The 18,049-nt window shown below is 38.5% G+C and overlaps 1 protein-coding gene across 7 annotated transcripts in view; it reads right to left on the bottom strand.

Annotated features, from left to right (window-relative positions):
• Positions 1-18,049, bottom strand: part of CDKAL1 (CDK5 regulatory subunit associated protein 1 like 1) — an 875,166-nt gene that overhangs the window by 151,640 nt on the left and 705,477 nt on the right. For all 7 annotated transcript variants that reach the window (XR_010750305.1, XM_066377142.1, XM_066377141.1 and 4 more), the window contains one exon: positions 17,498-17,560. Coding sequence is in view for 6 of the 7 variants with exons in the window: in XM_066377142.1 (XP_066233239.1) it covers positions 17,498-17,560 (63 nt within the window). In the remaining variant the exon portion in view is untranslated. The remainder of the gene's footprint in view (positions 1-17,497; positions 17,561-18,049) is intronic.

Here is an 18,049-nt window from a genome sequence, read left to right as displayed (position 1 = left end):
GGGAAGAAACAGACAAGTAAGATATGATTCCCTCCTAAACACATTCACAGGGTAGCACAGTTATGTCAATAGCAAATATATAACACAGCAAAATAATTACAATGCAGTATTCGTTGCAATCTTGCCTGTTGCTTCATGGATTGTAAGTGGCTTATTCCAGTTATTGTGCCTGTCCCCTATAAAAAAACCCTCACATTTCTTGAATAGAACTGAGTTCTGAGAGCATGATAAATCCAATAATAAAGACATATGCATGCCATTGAGGTAGCATGGGCACCATTCTCTGTGTGCATCTGAGAAGATGCAGAGAAGGTGAAATTAAACTGGGTCTTAAAAGAGGAATTCAGCAGGACTAAGCAGCCTTTTCCTCAGCTCTATGTAGAAGTGGGAGGGCGGAGAGCAGTAGGTTTCCATGAGCTCTAAGAGCCGTTGGAGCTCTAGAGTTTAAGACTAGGAAGGGAAAATGGACAAACCCAATGTTGAGTTTTTCTATTACCGTCTCCAAAGGAAGGGGAGTGAGTTACAGATTGTACCATATGTTGAAGACCCTAAGAATCACTCCCATAAGCAGAAACATAATGGAGGATAAGAAGCGAGAACATCTAAGAGATTGTGCAGAGAAATGCAAAAGTAAGAGGAATAGTAATAAATATGAACACAGAATGGATAGGGAAGATAAGCAGCTGGTATTGAGACAAATGGAAAAGTGAGAGGAAGAACGTGAGCTGTGGCGGGAGGGACACACCAAAAACCACAGCTGCATCAACTCCAGACAGTTTTAAATTCAATTAGGAAAAGACAGTGCTGCTAAGAAACAAAAATTGAGGACTGAAGACAAACAAGCACTTTAAACTTAACCCTGTCCATAAAAGCCTAAATCGAATTAGAGAGACAGGAGTTTTATGCATAGCAGCTGGATTACTATACTTTACAATAATTAAAAATGAAATATTTTCCTTTCTTACCCCATGTGCTCCATATGATAATGGTATTAAATTAGAAAGAACTTGAGTTTTTAAAACTCCTTTAATTTTATTTGACACGTGTAGATTTAAAATATCTTTGGAATTCTGAGGCACCCAAAGGTGGCGTGTGAAATAGTGGAAAATATGAACAATCATGAGAAGAAGCTGGTTAACTTATTTTCTTCCCAGATGCTGAAACTCTCTAGTTTTCCAATTTCAAGAGAAGAGTGTTAATGCACATATTAAATAAGCATAATAGATGCTAACTGTAATCATGTCTTCTTAACCTTGTATAAAACCCTAGAGAAAACAAATTATCAGCCCACAGAAACACTTCTGTTTTATTATTCTTTGTCAAGAAAGTTGTGGAAACTGTGTAAGTCAGAATCTGTATGGAAGACTGGTAATCACCTGAGATGACGCAGAGACTGGGGCTTCTCAGCTGCTGTTAATAATGCTTCAGGAGGACACAGGCCAGGCTGGGGGGCCCGTGTCCCACCACCAACCCCAGGGCTCTCAACAGTCTGCAGTCCTGAGTGGCAGAGTGGAGGAAGAAGTCAGCAATAACAGCTTCTCATCTCCCTGACCGGTGCGGGTTCTACGTTTCTCAGTACATCTCAATAACAGTAACTTCAGCCACAAAGAAGTCATTCATTATAATTTATGATAATGTGGTGCTGAGAAACAAAATGCATTTTTCAGGGGAAATATAAAAATTCTTCTTCCTTGAAAACAAGGTATGGATACTCTTTAATTTAACTTCTTTGTGCCTCCCCAACAACTTTCCAGAGAGGTTTCCCATGCTGTCATAGATTTCAGAGAATCAGTCAAATGAGTCAGTTTGTTAACTTCTGAAGTAAAATAGTAAATGTTTGAAAAAGTACATCCGCCATTGGTGTGAGCCTTTGGTGGGAAGGCACATTACAAAGGATGGAATGAGAAACAGGAACACATTTTCTCAGGCCCTTCACATTAAATGCAGGGGAGGAGCTAAAAGGACTTTATTGCTCTTTATTTTGGATGGCTTCCTTTTCATCTGTTTCAATTTGCCAAAGTGAATAGGTGGTGGACATACAACTTGGGTTGCCAGATGATAACAAGACATCCAGTCACATAGGAATTTCAGATAAATGAATAGGTAGGTCACACAGAATGTAGGGGCCATATACTAAAAACATCATTGTTGTCTGAAATTCAGATTTAACTGGGTGTTCTGTGTTTTTATTTGCTAACTTGGCAACCCTAACATATCAAGTCAATTGTGCTCTAGCCAAGTCTGTTGTCCAAGCGGGGACGGGAAGGGATAGATGTGGCAGTGAGCTCTGGCATGAGACACAGATGAAGGGTGTGAGTATGCTGATACACGTTAACCGGGTGCAAAGTCTGGTGACAGAGGACAAGCAGAGGGAGCTGGTGGAGCAGAGGGAGACTAGCCGCCCAGGCATGGGTGGGCCACACGTGTCCTCTGGCTCTTAGTCCAGTGCAGCTCTGCCTGTCTGTGCTGGGCTCTCCCTTATGCTGGGGAATTTCGTAGAGGCAGTGTATCACCCATAACAGTGCAAACAGATATTTTAGATTCAATAAATAATCTGAAGATCCAATAACTGCTATATCTATGGAGATCTTATGATTATGTTTAAATGAATACTTTTATACTAAATGTTAGCAAAGAACTTGATCATGAACTTTGCTTTTTCCCTATTATTAACATTTCTGGGATTTTTTGGGTGGGAAGGTGGAGGGGAGAGGATATACTATTAAACAGGACATTCTTACATAATGGCCTGGGAAACATTCTGTCTTCTGTATCATGACCCCACCTGCCCTTAACAGAAAGTTCCAGATGCTAACTGGTGTCCTGGCAAATGGGACAGGGTGGCATTCTACTTGTGTCTAGTCTGCCCTGATGCCATTTTCTCATCTGTGTACCATGGCTGCAGATGACTCTCTCCTCCACCTTCCTCTGCTTTCGGGTTTTTGGTTCTGATGCACTCTGTTCCTCTGGCTTGATCCTCTCCTGCTGCATTGGCCCTAAAGAACTCCAGTCCTTTGGCTGGAGCCACTGTGCTGCCAACCTGCCCCACCCGGACCCCACAGAGAGCACAGAGTTGGGAGGAGAGCAGGTTAGACAGGGCTCTAGTAGAGGCAGAATGCCCATGGAGTCTAGTCAGCACCCGTCATCATCCAGCAATCTCTGAGGATATCCACACGCTGTCCAGCTTCCCTTAGGTTCCTTCGCACTGGGCTGACGGTGAGTTCATCAGGAGGTGGAGCTGAGGAGAGGGTAGCAGTTTTAGGAAAAGCTTGGCTGCTGAACTGTCTGCTTTAGAGGGAGCTTATTTAGTGAATTCCCTTTCTGTTACTGTCCTCTGCCTCTCCTTATTCTTTTTCATGCAAACTTCCTATTTCTACCTCAAGTTTACCTACTATTTGAATTTAGATATGAGGTTGGGCAGAGAGGCAGAGTAAGAAGGCCCACTTCAACCCTGAGCCCAAGTTGTGTTTGCCAGTCTACCTTTTATTAGTGTCTTACATTGTGGGTATTTATAAAGCTATTTGTGGCCACAGGAGTGGTGGGCACAGACTTGGAGTTAGACATCTCTATAACCTGTCAGATGTGTGACCTGGTCAGTTACTTAATCTCTCTGGGTCTCAGTTTCTTCATCTGTGGATAAATGAGAGATAAATAAGAGTGCTCATCTTATAGACTGGCAAAAAGGTTAATGAGTTGTGTGTGCATGTAAAGCTTTAGAGGAAGGTGCCAGTTACATGGTATGCTTTCAATAGTTGAATAACAACAATAACAATAATCCACTCAGATTCGATTCTCCTTGCCAATCCTAAGAGTACTTGGCAGAACAGAATTCTGGCAACTGCAAGTCCCCAGCTACATTATTATAACAATACTAAAATCTTTGCCATTTACACATACTTCTAATACTACCCATCTCTGCAGTCAGTAACAAAATAAAATAATATGTAAAAATGTTTAATTTTTAGAACAATTCCATGTTAAAAGGCAAAGAGAAAAATATATAAATAGAGTATCAGAGTTAGGTTCAAAAAAACATGATCTGCTACTCAACTTGAAAACAAATTGCGAGTGTTACTGAGAAAAATGCTTTTGGATTAGGTTGGCATAGATCAGAAAGCAAGGGGCAGTTACAGATGTCTACTGTTGAGTCAGAAAACAGCTGCACTGTGTCTGCATCTTCTGTGATGCAGACAGAATTATGTGGTCACCCTAAGAAAGAAGATATTTTAAAAAATGAAAGCACACATTTTATACCGAGAATCCTTTTACTTAGTATGTCTTTTATTTTGAGGCTGTTATTCATTTGGCTTTAGCGTGGAGTCGATGAGGCCAAAAGTGGGGTTATTACTGATGACAGTGCTCACTTCCCTGTGTTTCAAGGCGTGACCCTGAGCGTGGTTTTAGTATGACATGTGAAAATATAACAGCCAGGGAACTCAATCAATTAGACATCTATTCAATCACTCCCGATATTTAGCAATACGCCTAAAATTACTTTTTAAATGTTTAAGAGTTTGCCAAAGATGGAGAATAGAGTTAAGTGCACAAATAGCTTTGGACAATCTGCTGCAGAGAACTGTTTTAAGCATGGCATAAACATGCCAAATCAATAATTTGTTTCTTTATCTGCATGTGCCACGAAATCTGGCTATCAGAGAGTGCCGGATCCATTAAAAAGTGAATTCGCTATTTTCAGACAGCAGATAGCTCAAAGCTCAACAGGGCCAACAGGCAATAATCCAAATTCCCATCTCCCTCTCTAGAAGACCAACTCAAAGCACTCTTGCTATATTATGTTGTTCACAGTACAGGAGATAATGAAGGCTCGACAATACTGTGGCTGCCTCAGGGCTGAGTCAAATGGCTATTATTCTTCAAACACAAAGAGGTGGGCAGAGTGACTTTTATCTTAAATCGCTAGACAAATCTGATTAATGGAGAAATGTAAATCAATACATGATTTCCAAAATAAAATTGTTCTTTTTCCTTAAGGTATGATATATATATGAAACAATGTCACACAGACTACGAGTCTCTTAGAAAAGAAAGGACAGTGGTAGACACCAGTACTTCCTACCCCCTAGACTTTTGAAATGGATTTTTGCTTTATGCTTCTGCCCAAACCAAGCTGCAGAAAATGTTGTGTGTGTGTGTGTGTTTTACTACATATCACTATATAATAGCAGATAGGAAGTCCAGCCGTGTTTTTAACAACAGTTCTTAATGTATAGACTTAGAAAATGTAGATTATGGAAACACATATGAGTATATTTTGAGTATTTAATATTGCACTTAAAATGCATTGTACTGATACAGTAACTTACTATTATTCCACTTAAATTATGCCTAATTTTAAAGATAAAAATATCTTATAATGATTCTCAAAGACTTTCATATCTTTACAGCACCTAATTCTATAATGAATACTTTGAGGGAATACTGATTCTACCCCTCTTCATCTTTTTGCTTATACACATTTTTTTACCTTTACCCAACAAACACCACATGTCCAACCACCCTTTCACTATTTCTCTTTTATTAAGCCACTCCAGCAATACTTCATTATCCAACCCTAGTAAGAGCCAGTTGCTCCTAAAAGACTTTTCAAGATAAACAAAATTAATTCTTAAAATATCAATGCTTCTGAAAGTAGGTTATATTCAACTCTACCATTTTAAACAAAACATCTGTTTCTTGATACAATTTAGGCCCGATTATTTTGCTGGGAACTACTGAAACGCATAGGCTTATTTAGGTAACTGGGTCCAGATTAAGTGGTCGTGGGCAGCTGCACTTTTAGAGTTCTTCTGTTAATGACATCGTTTTTATGGTCTTGGTCTTGCCTGCATTTAGTATGCTGCCACTTCTTAATGGAGCTCTGACTTCTTGAAGCAATAACCACCCCTTTTTAACTGCTGCTGAGGTTGACTGTGGTTTGGGAAACCAGGCATCTTTGTTTGCTAGAACTATTCTTATTTATTTTTAAGTGAACTGTTTGTGGATAGGGGGCTGAAGAAGTAACGAGGTGGGGAGGGAGAATTAGATGGTGACTTTGCCAGGTGGGGCCCAGGTTAGCTCACTTGCAGGTTCTGTGCTGTGTTTAGTTAGCTGAGCTCACTGTGCAAAACACTTGCGGGCTGAGTAAAGCACTAGGTGTCCATTTTTTATCTTGCATACATGCTAACTTATCAACTGTCTTCATAAAGAGCTGTTTTTATTTTGACACATATGAATTTGTTTACAGTTTAAATAATATATGTATACATGTGTCTATGAATGTGGAAAATATTAAAATAACACTGGTCACTAAAAGAAAAAGAAAAGCTTACTTTGCCAACATAGGATCTATATAATAATGTTACTTTTCAGGTGTGTTCATTGATTTATGTCTTCAAAAGTAAAAAATTATTAAGATTAGAATAGTCACTAAAGAAAAATGAGAGGCCCACTTCACAAAATACAGAAACAATAATAGTGACATCCTGTTAAAGATTCACTTTTAATGGTCTAGTATATATGAATTCACACAGATTAACTGTGTTTAGGAACTTAGTCAACTTTGCAGACGTTAAGAACCACTAGAAAGAAACCTAAACAAAATTTTGCAACTTTTCCTTTCTAAACATTTTCATATTTTATAATAGCTCTTTACATTAGCAGATTATAAACACATTTTTTTGGCTAATAAACCTAAATTTCCCTCTGAACAGGTCATTCTGATAAACTTGAACAAGAAAAAAAAAAGAAGAGGAAGGAAATGAGAGAAGCATCTTTTATATGCATAGCAATATTTTCTTCAGGCCAAACAGAAAGCACATGTTAATTTGCAGAATTTAATAAAAAGGTTCTTATTATATACCCTACTCTATTTACTTGTGACTTATCCAAAGGAAAAACTTAACTTCAAGTTGGCTTTCTGTGACCTAGAAAGCCTGTGGCCCTAACCTTTACCAGCAGTTAGTATGACATGTCTGCAGAAATTACAAGCTAGTTTATTAAAATAACAGAAAAAATATAATGTACAAAATACCATCAGATTACCTGCTGTTTTGAATTTCCTTTAATGATACCATTTATTAGGACAGATAAATGGGAATTAGCTTTGGTTCAAGCCTTTTTGTGTAAGTCTAAATTATAAGAACTCCTGAAAATTATATTTTTTAAATAGACATGGAACCAGAGACAACAGTCCAAAAGGAAATTCTTCTAGTCTCCAGCAAAAGTTGTCTTAGAGTATAATAAATAAATCAAGTATTTTCCTTAAGGCTTACTCTGAGAGCATATTTTCTCCCAAGCTTTGTTTGTTTTTTGCAAAAACCTTTAAGAGAAAACCAACCGACGATTTACAACCCAAATAATGGCTTTAGAACAGTACCATTAAGAAAAGCACCTGGCCTGACTCAAACAACACGTTTGTTTAACCTGGTGACTTTCCTGTGTTTGGGGGTCAGTCAGAAGCAATCTTGGTTGGAGGGGAGGAAAAAAAAAGCAAATATAACTGACTCACTGAGAACAAAAGCATTGTACTAACTACTCTTTGTAATTATAACAGTTTTAACAGTTTCTAGTAGGCAAGGCTATCATTTAAGTGACCAACTATAATTTGGGATATATATAATTGGGAGCCAATTTTAGAATAGGAGTTGCACTTCTGAATTTACTCAGCATAATGAACCCACTGAAATGCAGAGTCGTCCTTCTTTGGTATAAATTTACATCAAGGGAAACATTAACAATAAAAGGAATCTAGAGGGAGAGAAAAAGAATATCACCATTCACTCCCAGGAGCAGACCACAGTTTATTTCACTTTTGCATCTTTTTCATTACAGAATATTTCAACTGTATAGATAGAAAGAATACATACACAGATAGAATGATGAACCCCACAAACCCATCATTCAGGTTCAATAATCATCAACATATGGCCAATCTTATTTTACTCTATCCTACCCACTCCCCTCCTTGAATTCTTTCTTTTCTTTTTTTTTCTTTTTAAGATTTTATTTATTCATTATAGAGAGGAGAGAGAGAGAGAGAAAGAGAGAGAGAGAGAAGGGGGGAGGAGCAGGAAGCATCAACTCCCATATGTGCCTTGACCAGGTAAGCCCAGGGTTTTGAACTGGCAACCTCAGCATTTCCAGGTTGACACTTTATCCACTGCGCCACCACAGGTCAGGCCTGAATTCTTTCTTAAAGCAAATCCCACATAGCCTAGATTTTATTTTCTACAAGCTTTCATTTGCCATATATGTACATATTTAACCTAAAGATCACTCCAGAAATCTACTGAACATGACAGGTTTTAAGAAACCTTAACCACCTCTTATAAAATGTTTTACACTAAAACTTATCTGACTAGAAACTAATTTGTTTGAATATAATTGGTTAGTTAAAATGACAAAGTAACTTGAATGGCAGCCCTCTGTTGTTTTATTTATGGGGAGAATGGAACATTCTCAGATTGAGAAAATGGTGCATGTTACTCAGTCCCTGGGATTTTAGTCTTTGTAGACCCTGATCAACAAGAGACAAGTATGAAGTGGAGCAGCTAGACTTGCTGTGATGGAGCCTGGAAATATGGGAGGAGGCTACAGAGGTAGGAGAGCGGCCTAGGAGACCACCTTTCCCTTCACTGCATAAAACAGAATGCCAACAGGTCAACCTTGGAAGCTTCAAAATCACTCATCAAGGAGGACCTGAAGATGGCAGCGGAGTAGGCAGACACACAGACTCCCAGCTCACACCACCGAACTGGATTATAAACTAATTTATGAACAATCAGCATGAAAAACCAAATCTGGACTAAAAAGAACAGCTTTCAAAAACCAAGGAGCAAAGAAGAAGCCATAACAAACCTGGTAGGGAGCGCCTGAATCTCCCCTGCTTACAGGAACAGGGGGGGCGGGGAGGGTGGTGAGGCTGGGCTCTCACTCCAAGGAAAAGAGCAGTAAATACTGCTCATAGCCACTTGCCTGGAGACCAGGGAACGAGGTGTGATGAAAGGGCCCGCTTGTCTTCCAAAAAAAAAGGCGAGAGAGAGAGACGGATGGTGAGGGGGAGAGGAATACAAGTGATGACCTGAAAAGCTGACGCAGTACTGGAGGCAGCTATAACTGGGGGAGAGGCTGATCCTTCCACAAAGGAAAATACAAAAGTACATCCAGATCACAGAGATACAGACATCTCTCCAGCTCCAATCAGCGCAACAAGACACAGCTGAAAACAAGAAGCGGGGAGGAGGGGCAGTAACTCAGGTCTCCATAGAAATCTGAGATACAACACACCCTACTGAAGCTGAGAAAGCAACCCGCCCCCAGAGAGATTAACTGGCAGAAGAGGACTACAAAGCCTCAGGTCACACCCACTGCATTCCTGGATACAGTTTCAAATAAGCCCACTGCTGAGATCAGCAAACAAGAAAATCACCTGTTAAGAAAACAAACAAATCAAGACTTCAAAGCGGCCTAAATCCGAAAGTGGATTACAAATAATAGCTGATGCCAACCCAAGAAGACCTAGAAACAACACAAGTGAAAACTGGAGGCAGACAACACCAAGCCTAGACTCAACCAACTCTACAAAGAAAACACCCAAACACACAGACACAATGAGAAGACAAAGAAGTGCAATCCAAATGAAACCACAATAGAAACATCCAGGAGATGAACCGAGTGATATGGACATAATCAAACTTCCGGATGCGGAGTTCAAAATAATGATTGTAAGGATGCTTAGAAATCTTAGAACAACAATGGATGGTCATCATGAACACGTAAATAAAGAAATATATTAAAAAAGAATCAGTTGGAGATGACAAATACAGTATCAGAAATGAAGACCACCAAGGCAGGAATTAAAAACAGGATGGATAGAGCTGAAGATCGAATCAGCGAGTTGCAGGACAACTGGAATGAAGGCATGAAAGCAGAGAAGAAAAAAAAAAAAAAGAGACTCAAAAAGTCTGAGGAAACTCTTAGAGAGCTCTGTGACAACATAAAGAGAAATAACATCCGCATTATAGGGGTTCCTGAAGAAGAAGAAAAGAACAAGGGATAAAGACTTTGTTCAATCATATCATAGCTGAAAACTTCCCTAAATCCATGCAGGAGAAACTCTCACAAGTTCAAGAAGCACAGAGAACTCCACTAAAGAGAAACCCAAAAAAATCTACACCAAGACACATCATAATTAAAATACCAAAGCTAAGTGATAAAGAGAAAATATTAAAAGCTGCTAGAGAAAAAAAGGCTATCACCTACAAAGGAGCCCCCATAAGGATGACATCAGACTTCTCAACAGAAATACTTAAGGCCAGAAGGGAATGGCAAGAAATATTCAAAGTAATGCAGAACAAGAGCCTACAACACAGACTACTTTATCCAGCAAGGCTATCATTTAAAATTCAAGGTGAAATAAAAGGTTTCCCAGACAAAAAACAACTCAAGGAATTCATTACAACCAAACCAATGCTGCAAGAAATGTTAAGGGGTATGGTGTAAACAGATCTAAGTGGGAAAAGAATATAGCAAAAGAGGAATGCACCTTTAAAGAAGAAAATGGCAATAAACAGCTACGTATCAATAATAGACTTACATGTAAATGAATTAAATGATCCAATCAAAGGACATAGGGTAGCTGCATGGATAAGAAAACAGGACCCGTACATATGCTGTCTACAAGAGACACACCTTAAAACAAAAGATGCACATAGGTTGAAGGTAAAAGGATGGAAAAAAACATTTCATGCAAATGGAAATAAAAAAAAAGCTGGGGTAGCAATACTTAATGGTAAAGGGAGCAATCCAACAGGAAGATATAACTATTATAAATATCTATGCACCTAATATAGGAGCACCTAAATATATAAAGCAGACTCTGATGGAATTAAAGAGCGAGATCAACAGCAACACTATAATAGTAGGGGATTTCAATACCCCACTAACATCACTAGATAGATCCTCAAGAAAGAAAATTAACAAAGAAACAGCAGACTTAAAGGACACACTAGATCAACTCGATTTAATAGATATCTTCAGAACCTTTTACCCTAAAGCAGCAGAATACACATTCTCTAGGATAGACCACATGTTAGGGCACAAAAGCAGTCTCAACAAATTTAAGAAGATTGAAATCATATCAAGCACTTTCTCTGAACACAATGGCAGGAAACTAGAAATCAAGCACAACAGAAAAGCTCAAAAATTCTCAAACAATGGAAACTAAATTGCAGGTTGTTAAATAACGAATGGATTAAGAATGAGATCAAAAAAATAAAAAAATTCCTAGACATTAATGATAATGAGCATACAACAACTCAAAATTTATGGGACACAGCAAAAGCAGTACTGAGAGGGAAGTTCATAGCACTACAGGCACACTTTAAGAAGCTAGAAAAAGCTCAAATAAACAACTTAACCCTGCATCTAAAAGAACTAGAAAAAGAACAGCAAGTAAAGCCCAAATGTAGTAAAAGGAAGGAAATAATAAAGATCAGAGCAGAAATAAATGACATAGAGACTAAAGAAACAATACAGAGGATCAATGAAACTAGAAGCTGGTTTTTTGAAAAGGTAAACAAGATTGATGAACCTTTAACTCAGCGGTTCTCAACCTGTGGGTTGCGACCCCAGCGGGGGTTGAACGACCAAAACACAGGGGTCACCTAAAGCCATTGGAAAATACACATTTATTATACAATACATTTCCGATGGCTTTAGGAGACCCCTGTGTTTTGGTCGTTTGACCCCCGCTGGGGTTGTGACCCACAGGTTGAGAACCGCTGCTTTAACTAGACTCACCAAGAAAAAGAGAGAGAGGACTCAAATAAATAAAATTAGAAATGAGAGTGGAGAAATAACAACTGACACAACAGAAATACCAAAATTGTAAGAAAATACTATGAAGAACTGTATGCCAAAAAACTAGACAACCTAGATGAAATGGACAAATTCCTTGAAACATACAATCTTTCAAAAATCAATCTGGAAGAATCAGGAAACCTAAACAGACCGATTATGACAAATAAGATCAAAACAGTTATCAAAAAACTCCCAACAAAGAAAAGTCCTGGGCCAAATGGCTTCACAAGTGAATTCTACCAAATATTCAAAGAAGAACTAACTCTTATCCTTCTCAAACTATTTAAAAAACTTCAAGAGGAAGGAAGACTTCCAAGCTCCTTTTATGAGGTGAACATAATTCTGATTCCAAAACCAGGCAAAGACGACACAAAGTAAGAAAATTATAGGCCAATATCCCTGATGAATTTAGATGCTAAAATCCTTAACAAAATATTAGCAAACCAGATCCAATAATATATGAAAAAAATCATACACCATGACCAAGTGGGATTTATTCTGGGGAGGCAAGGCTGGTACAATATTCACAAATCAATCAATGTGATTCATCACATAAACAAAAGAAAGGAGAAAAACCACATGATAATTTCAATAGATGCAGAAAAAGCATTTGATAAAATCCAGCACCCATTCATGATCAAAATTCTCAGCAAAGTGGGAATACAGGGAACATACCTCAACATGATAAAAGCCATCTATGACAAACCCACAGCCAACATTGTACTCAATGGGCAAAAATTAAAAGCAATCTCCTTAAGATCAGGAATAAGGCCCCTTTCACCACTCTTATTCAACATAGTCCTGAAAGTCCTAGCCACAGCAATCAGACAAGAAGAGGAAATAAAAGACATTCAAGTTGAAAAAGAAGAAGTAAAGCTATCATTATTTGCAGATGATATGATATTGTATATAGAAAACCCTAAAGTCTCAGTCAAAAAACTACCGGACCTGATAAATGAATTCAGCAAGGTGGCAGGATATAAAATTAATACTCAGAAATCAGAGGCATTTTTATACACCAACAATGAAGATTCAGAAAGAGAAATTAAGGAAACAATCCTCTTCACTATTTTAACCAAAAAAATAAAGTACTTAGGAGTACATTTAACCAAGGAGACTAAAGACTTATACTTGGAAAATTATAAAACATTGATAAAAGAAATCAAAGAAGATACAAACAAGTGGAAGCATACACCGTACTCATGGTTAGGAAGAATAAACATCATTAAAATGTCTATATTACCCAAAGCAATTCATAAATTCAATGCAATACCAATTAAAATACCAATGACATACTTTAATGATATAGATCACATATTCCAAAAATTTATATGGAACCAAAAGAGAACACGAATAGCCTCAGCAATCTTAAAAAAGAAGAATAAAGGGGGAGGTATCACACTTCCTGATATCAAGCTATACTAGAAGGCCATTGTACTCAAAACAGCCTGGTACTGGCATAAGAACAGGCACATAGATCAATGGAACAGAACAGAGAACCCAGAAATAAACCCACAGCTCTATAGACAACTGATATTTGACAAAGGAGGTAAGAGCATACAATGGAGTAAAGACAGCCTCTTCAACAAATGGTGTTGGGAAAATTTTTTTGCAACCTGCAAAAAAATGAAACTAGACCACCAACTTACACCATTCACAAAAATCAACTCAAAATGGATAAAAGACTTAAATGTAAGGTGTGAAACCATAAGCATCTTAGAAGAAAACATAGGCAGTAAGTTCTCTGACATCTCTCGCAGCGATATATTTGCTATTTATCTCCACAGACAAGGGAAATAAAAGACAGGATAAACAAATGGGAGTATATCAAATTAAAAAGCTTTTGCACAGCCAAAGACAATAAGAACAGAATAAAAAGACAAACTACACAATGGGAGAACATATTTGATAGTACGTCTGATATGGAGTTAATAACCAAAATTTATAAAGAACTTGTAAATCTCAACACCAGAAAGACAAACAATCCAATCAAAAAATGGGCAAAAGAAATGAATAGACACTTCTCCAAAGAGGACATACAGATGGCCAATAGGCACATGAAAAATGCTCAACATTGCTAATCATTAGAGAAATGCAATTTAAAACCACAATGAGATATCATCTCACACAGATCAGAATGGCGCTCATCAACAAAACAACACAGAATAAGTGCTGGTGAGGATGTGGAGAAAAGGGAACCCTCCTACACTGCTGGTGGGAATGCAGACTGGTGCAGCCTCTGTGGAAAACAGTATGGAGATTCCTCAAAAAGTTGAAAATCGAACTGCTTTTTGACCCAACCATCCCACTTTTAGGAATATACCCCAAGAATACCATAGAACTGTTCCAGAAGGAGAAATGCACCCCCCATGTTTATGGCAGAATTGCTCACAATAGCGAAGATCTGGAAACAGCCCAAGTGTCCATCAGAGGATGAGTGGATTAAAAAGCTTGGTACATATATACTATGGAATACTACTCAGCCATAAGAAATGATGACATTGGATCATTTACGATAACATAGATAGACCTTGATAACATTATACGGAGTGAAATAAGTAAATCAGATAAAATTAAGAACTATATGAACCCATGCATAGATGGGACATAAAAATGAGATTCAGAGACATGGACAAGAATGTGATGGTAACAGGGAGTGGGGTGGAGGGGTGAGGAGGGGGCGAGGAAGGAGAGGGAGGGGGTAGGGTGAGGGTAGGGGCACAAAGAAAACCAGATAGAAGGTGACAGAAGTCAATTTGACTTTGGGTGAGGGGTATGCAGCATAATCAAAGGTCAAAATAATCTGGAGATGTTTTCTCGGAACATATGTACCCTGATTTATCAATGTCACTGCATTGAAATTAATTTTAAAAAAACACTCATCGAGCAGTCTAACTACTTATAATAATTTATTTCTGATCTTAAAGCAAAGACATAAAGGTATTCCATATAGCATTTATATTCAATTCCTCACTGCCCGATGATTAATTTGTAGAGGAATGAAGTCCTCACAAGGGAAGCCAAAATAATCTGAGGTGACTTTGATACAATGCCACAAAGGATATCAAAAGTAAGCCAGTAGAAATTGCAAATGGCTAAGTTCCATTAAGAGTGCTAATAAAAGAATAATTGAATTTCCCCTAACTGTGAATTAAAAAAATATTAGAAGTGGGTAAAATTTAGATAAGTCAGGCAAAACTTTTGATGCAGCCTTTTGTTGTTAAATGTTAACTTTAGCCACTGTTGCATTTATGTTTATTACATGGCTTCATCTTAAAAAATGCAATTTTTCCATTGGAAATTTGGCCAATCTCATTCCTTTTTTTTTTTTTTTTTGTATTTTTCTGAAGTTGGAAATGGGGAGGCAGTCAGACAGACTCCCACATGCACCCGACCGGAATCCACCTGGCATGCCCACCAGGGGGTGATGCTCTGCCCCTCTGGGGCGTCACTCTGTTGCAACCAGAGCCATTCTAGCGCCTGAGGCAGAGGCCACAGAGCCATCCTCAGCGCCCGGGCCAACTTTGCTCCAATGGAGCCTTAGCTGCGGGAGGGGAAGAGAGAGACAGAGAAGAAGGAGAGGGGGAGGGGTGGAGAAGCAGATGGGCGCTTCTCCTGTGTGCCCTGGCCGGGATCAAACCCGGGACTCCTGCATGGCAGGCGATGCTCTACCACTGAGCCAACCAGCCAGGGCCTCATTCTTTTTTCTTTTGTGTATTACTTCTCGGCCTGTACCTTCCTTCTGCAGCTGCAGACACTGCAGGGTCTCTCAATCTCTTTCAAGTAAATTGCCATGTTCAGCAAAGTCACAGACCTAACTTCAAAAAAGTAACTTGAAACAATCTAATTTTTAGTCCTGTATATAGCCATGGTCACACTGAGGAAGATAAACACCTCTTTTAAATTTTTTTGATGCTTAAATCAACTGGTCACTATAGAAAACTATAAGCTATTCCAATTCTTTCAACTTCTGTGAACAACTGGCACAGACAGCTCTTCCCTCCGGAATCCAGACATCTTCGCTCTCTCAGATGAGTAGAGTAGTTTTCATACCACTGATTCTGGCTAGTTAAGAAATCCCCACATGTCTCCTTCTAAATTCATAGATAAAGATTTAAGAGTATATTAGCAATGCAACCGCGAAACTTTTGTGTTTGCTTCTGAAATTACCTCAAATTAACAGATTAAGTGGAACCTTGTGTGATAAAGACGCTTTGCACAACTCTCAAAAATCTTGAAATGTATTTCCCTATGACAATTTGTGATATTGAGCATTTTCTTTAAAAACAGCTCTAAGTAGGCCCTGGCCAGTTGGCTCATCGGTAGAACGTCGGCCTAGCGTGCGGAGGACCCGAGTTCGATTCCCGGCCAGGGCACACAGGAGAAGCGCCCATTTGCTTCTCCACCCCTCCGCCATGCCTTCCTCTCTGTCTCTCTCTTCCCCTCCCGCAGCCAAGGCTCCATTGGAGCAAAGATGGCCTGGGCGCTGGGGATGGCTCTGTGGCCTCTGCCTCAGGCGCTAGAGTGGCTCTGGTCGCAACATGGCGATGCCCAGGATGGGCAGAGCATCGCCCCCTGGTGGGCAGAGCGTCGCCCCTGGTGGGCGTGCCGGGTGGATCCCAGTCAGGCGCATGCGGGAGTCTGTCTGACTGTCTCTCCCTGTTTCCAGCTTCAGAAAAATGAAAACAAAAAAAAAAAACAAAAAAAGAAAAACAAAAAAAAAACAGCTCTAAGTATTATATTTTTTAAAGAGTCCTTATCTTTTACAAATATATGATGAAATACTTATAGGTGAAACAATGTTTGGGCATTCTTCAAATACAGAGAATGGAGGGCATGGGGAGTAAATGAATCAAGACTGGCCCTAGGTACATAAGCTGTGGGATGGATACGCCAGAGTCAATGTCACTATTTGGTCTTCTGTGTAGCAAAACTATTGGAAGTCTATAATTCAGATATAATGCAATGCACTGCTCTTTGTTAGGGCTTTTATTTAGAATAATAACTTTCTATCAAGACCAATGGAGAACCAAGAGTTGGAAGTTAATATTTCAACTGTCTGTACCAATTCAATAGCCAAGTCCATCACTACATTGTTTGGTAAAAACAAAACAAAACAAATTGTCTTCCATCACCTTCTAACTGGTTTTCTTTGTGCGGGTAATGGGTATGCAACATAATCAAATGTCAAAATAATCTGGAGATGTTTTCTCTGAACATATGTACCCTGATTTATCAATGTCACCACATTAAAATTAATAAATTAAAATTTAAAAAGATAATAAAATAAAGCTATACTAGCCATTGGCAGAGATGCCTGGCAGATGAGCTAAGAAGAAAAAATAAAACAAAACAAAACAACCAAAAAACTCCTCAAAACAAAGAACACCCCAAACTGTCTTTTTAGTCTTTGAGATTTCAGTGACAATATGTAACTAGATTTTAATGTGAATTAAATATTATTTTAGTTCAAAATACAAATTTTCTGGTTTCCTTTAAAGACAGAGTTAAAAATTAAAACAGAAATATAATAAAACTGGTAGGTGTACTTTCACATCACTATGTGTTGAGGAAAGTTGTGCCTGCTTTCAAAAACCCTTCTCTCCCACACAATACACTAAATACACATAGCTCTTACCTTGTGATCATATGGACTGTAGGAATGAAACACTCGAGAAAGATCTTTTGTTCTTTGCTTTTTCTGTGGAAGAAAACACACACATTTGAGTAGACACACGTGTGCACAGATATCTATCATCTATCTATCTATCTATCTATCTATCTATCTATCTATCTATCTATCATCTATCTATCTATCTCTCCATCCATCCATCCATCCATCCATCCATCCATCCATCCATCCTTCCATCTACCTACCTACCTGTCGGTTTTCATTTCTCTATCAGTATTAAGATGTTTACTTAGACAGTCTTCCTTGTGCAAGGTGAGGGGCTCCAGTGCCAGTATGGGACACGTGGATGTATTTAGAAACCAATGCCACTTGAGAGTTATGTGGGTCACTGTAACAGATAAGCCAGGCAAACTTTTCCTAGAAGGTTTCATAATTAAAACATTAATAATCAAAAACTTTATTTATAAGCACATAACTTAGAGACTAAAGTGGGGAAAAAACTGTGAAAAGAAAGAAAACTCTTTGACTGTCACTGTAATGCCAATTGCTGTTACTCTG

The sequence above is a fragment of the Saccopteryx leptura genome, chromosome 3, assembly GCF_036850995.1.
Source record: "Saccopteryx leptura isolate mSacLep1 chromosome 3, mSacLep1_pri_phased_curated, whole genome shotgun sequence".
Classification (NCBI taxonomy): domain Eukaryota; kingdom Metazoa; phylum Chordata; class Mammalia; order Chiroptera; family Emballonuridae; genus Saccopteryx; species Saccopteryx leptura.
The sequence above is the reverse complement of the archived record's forward strand: the minus strand, read 5'-3'. Positions and strand labels throughout refer to the sequence as shown.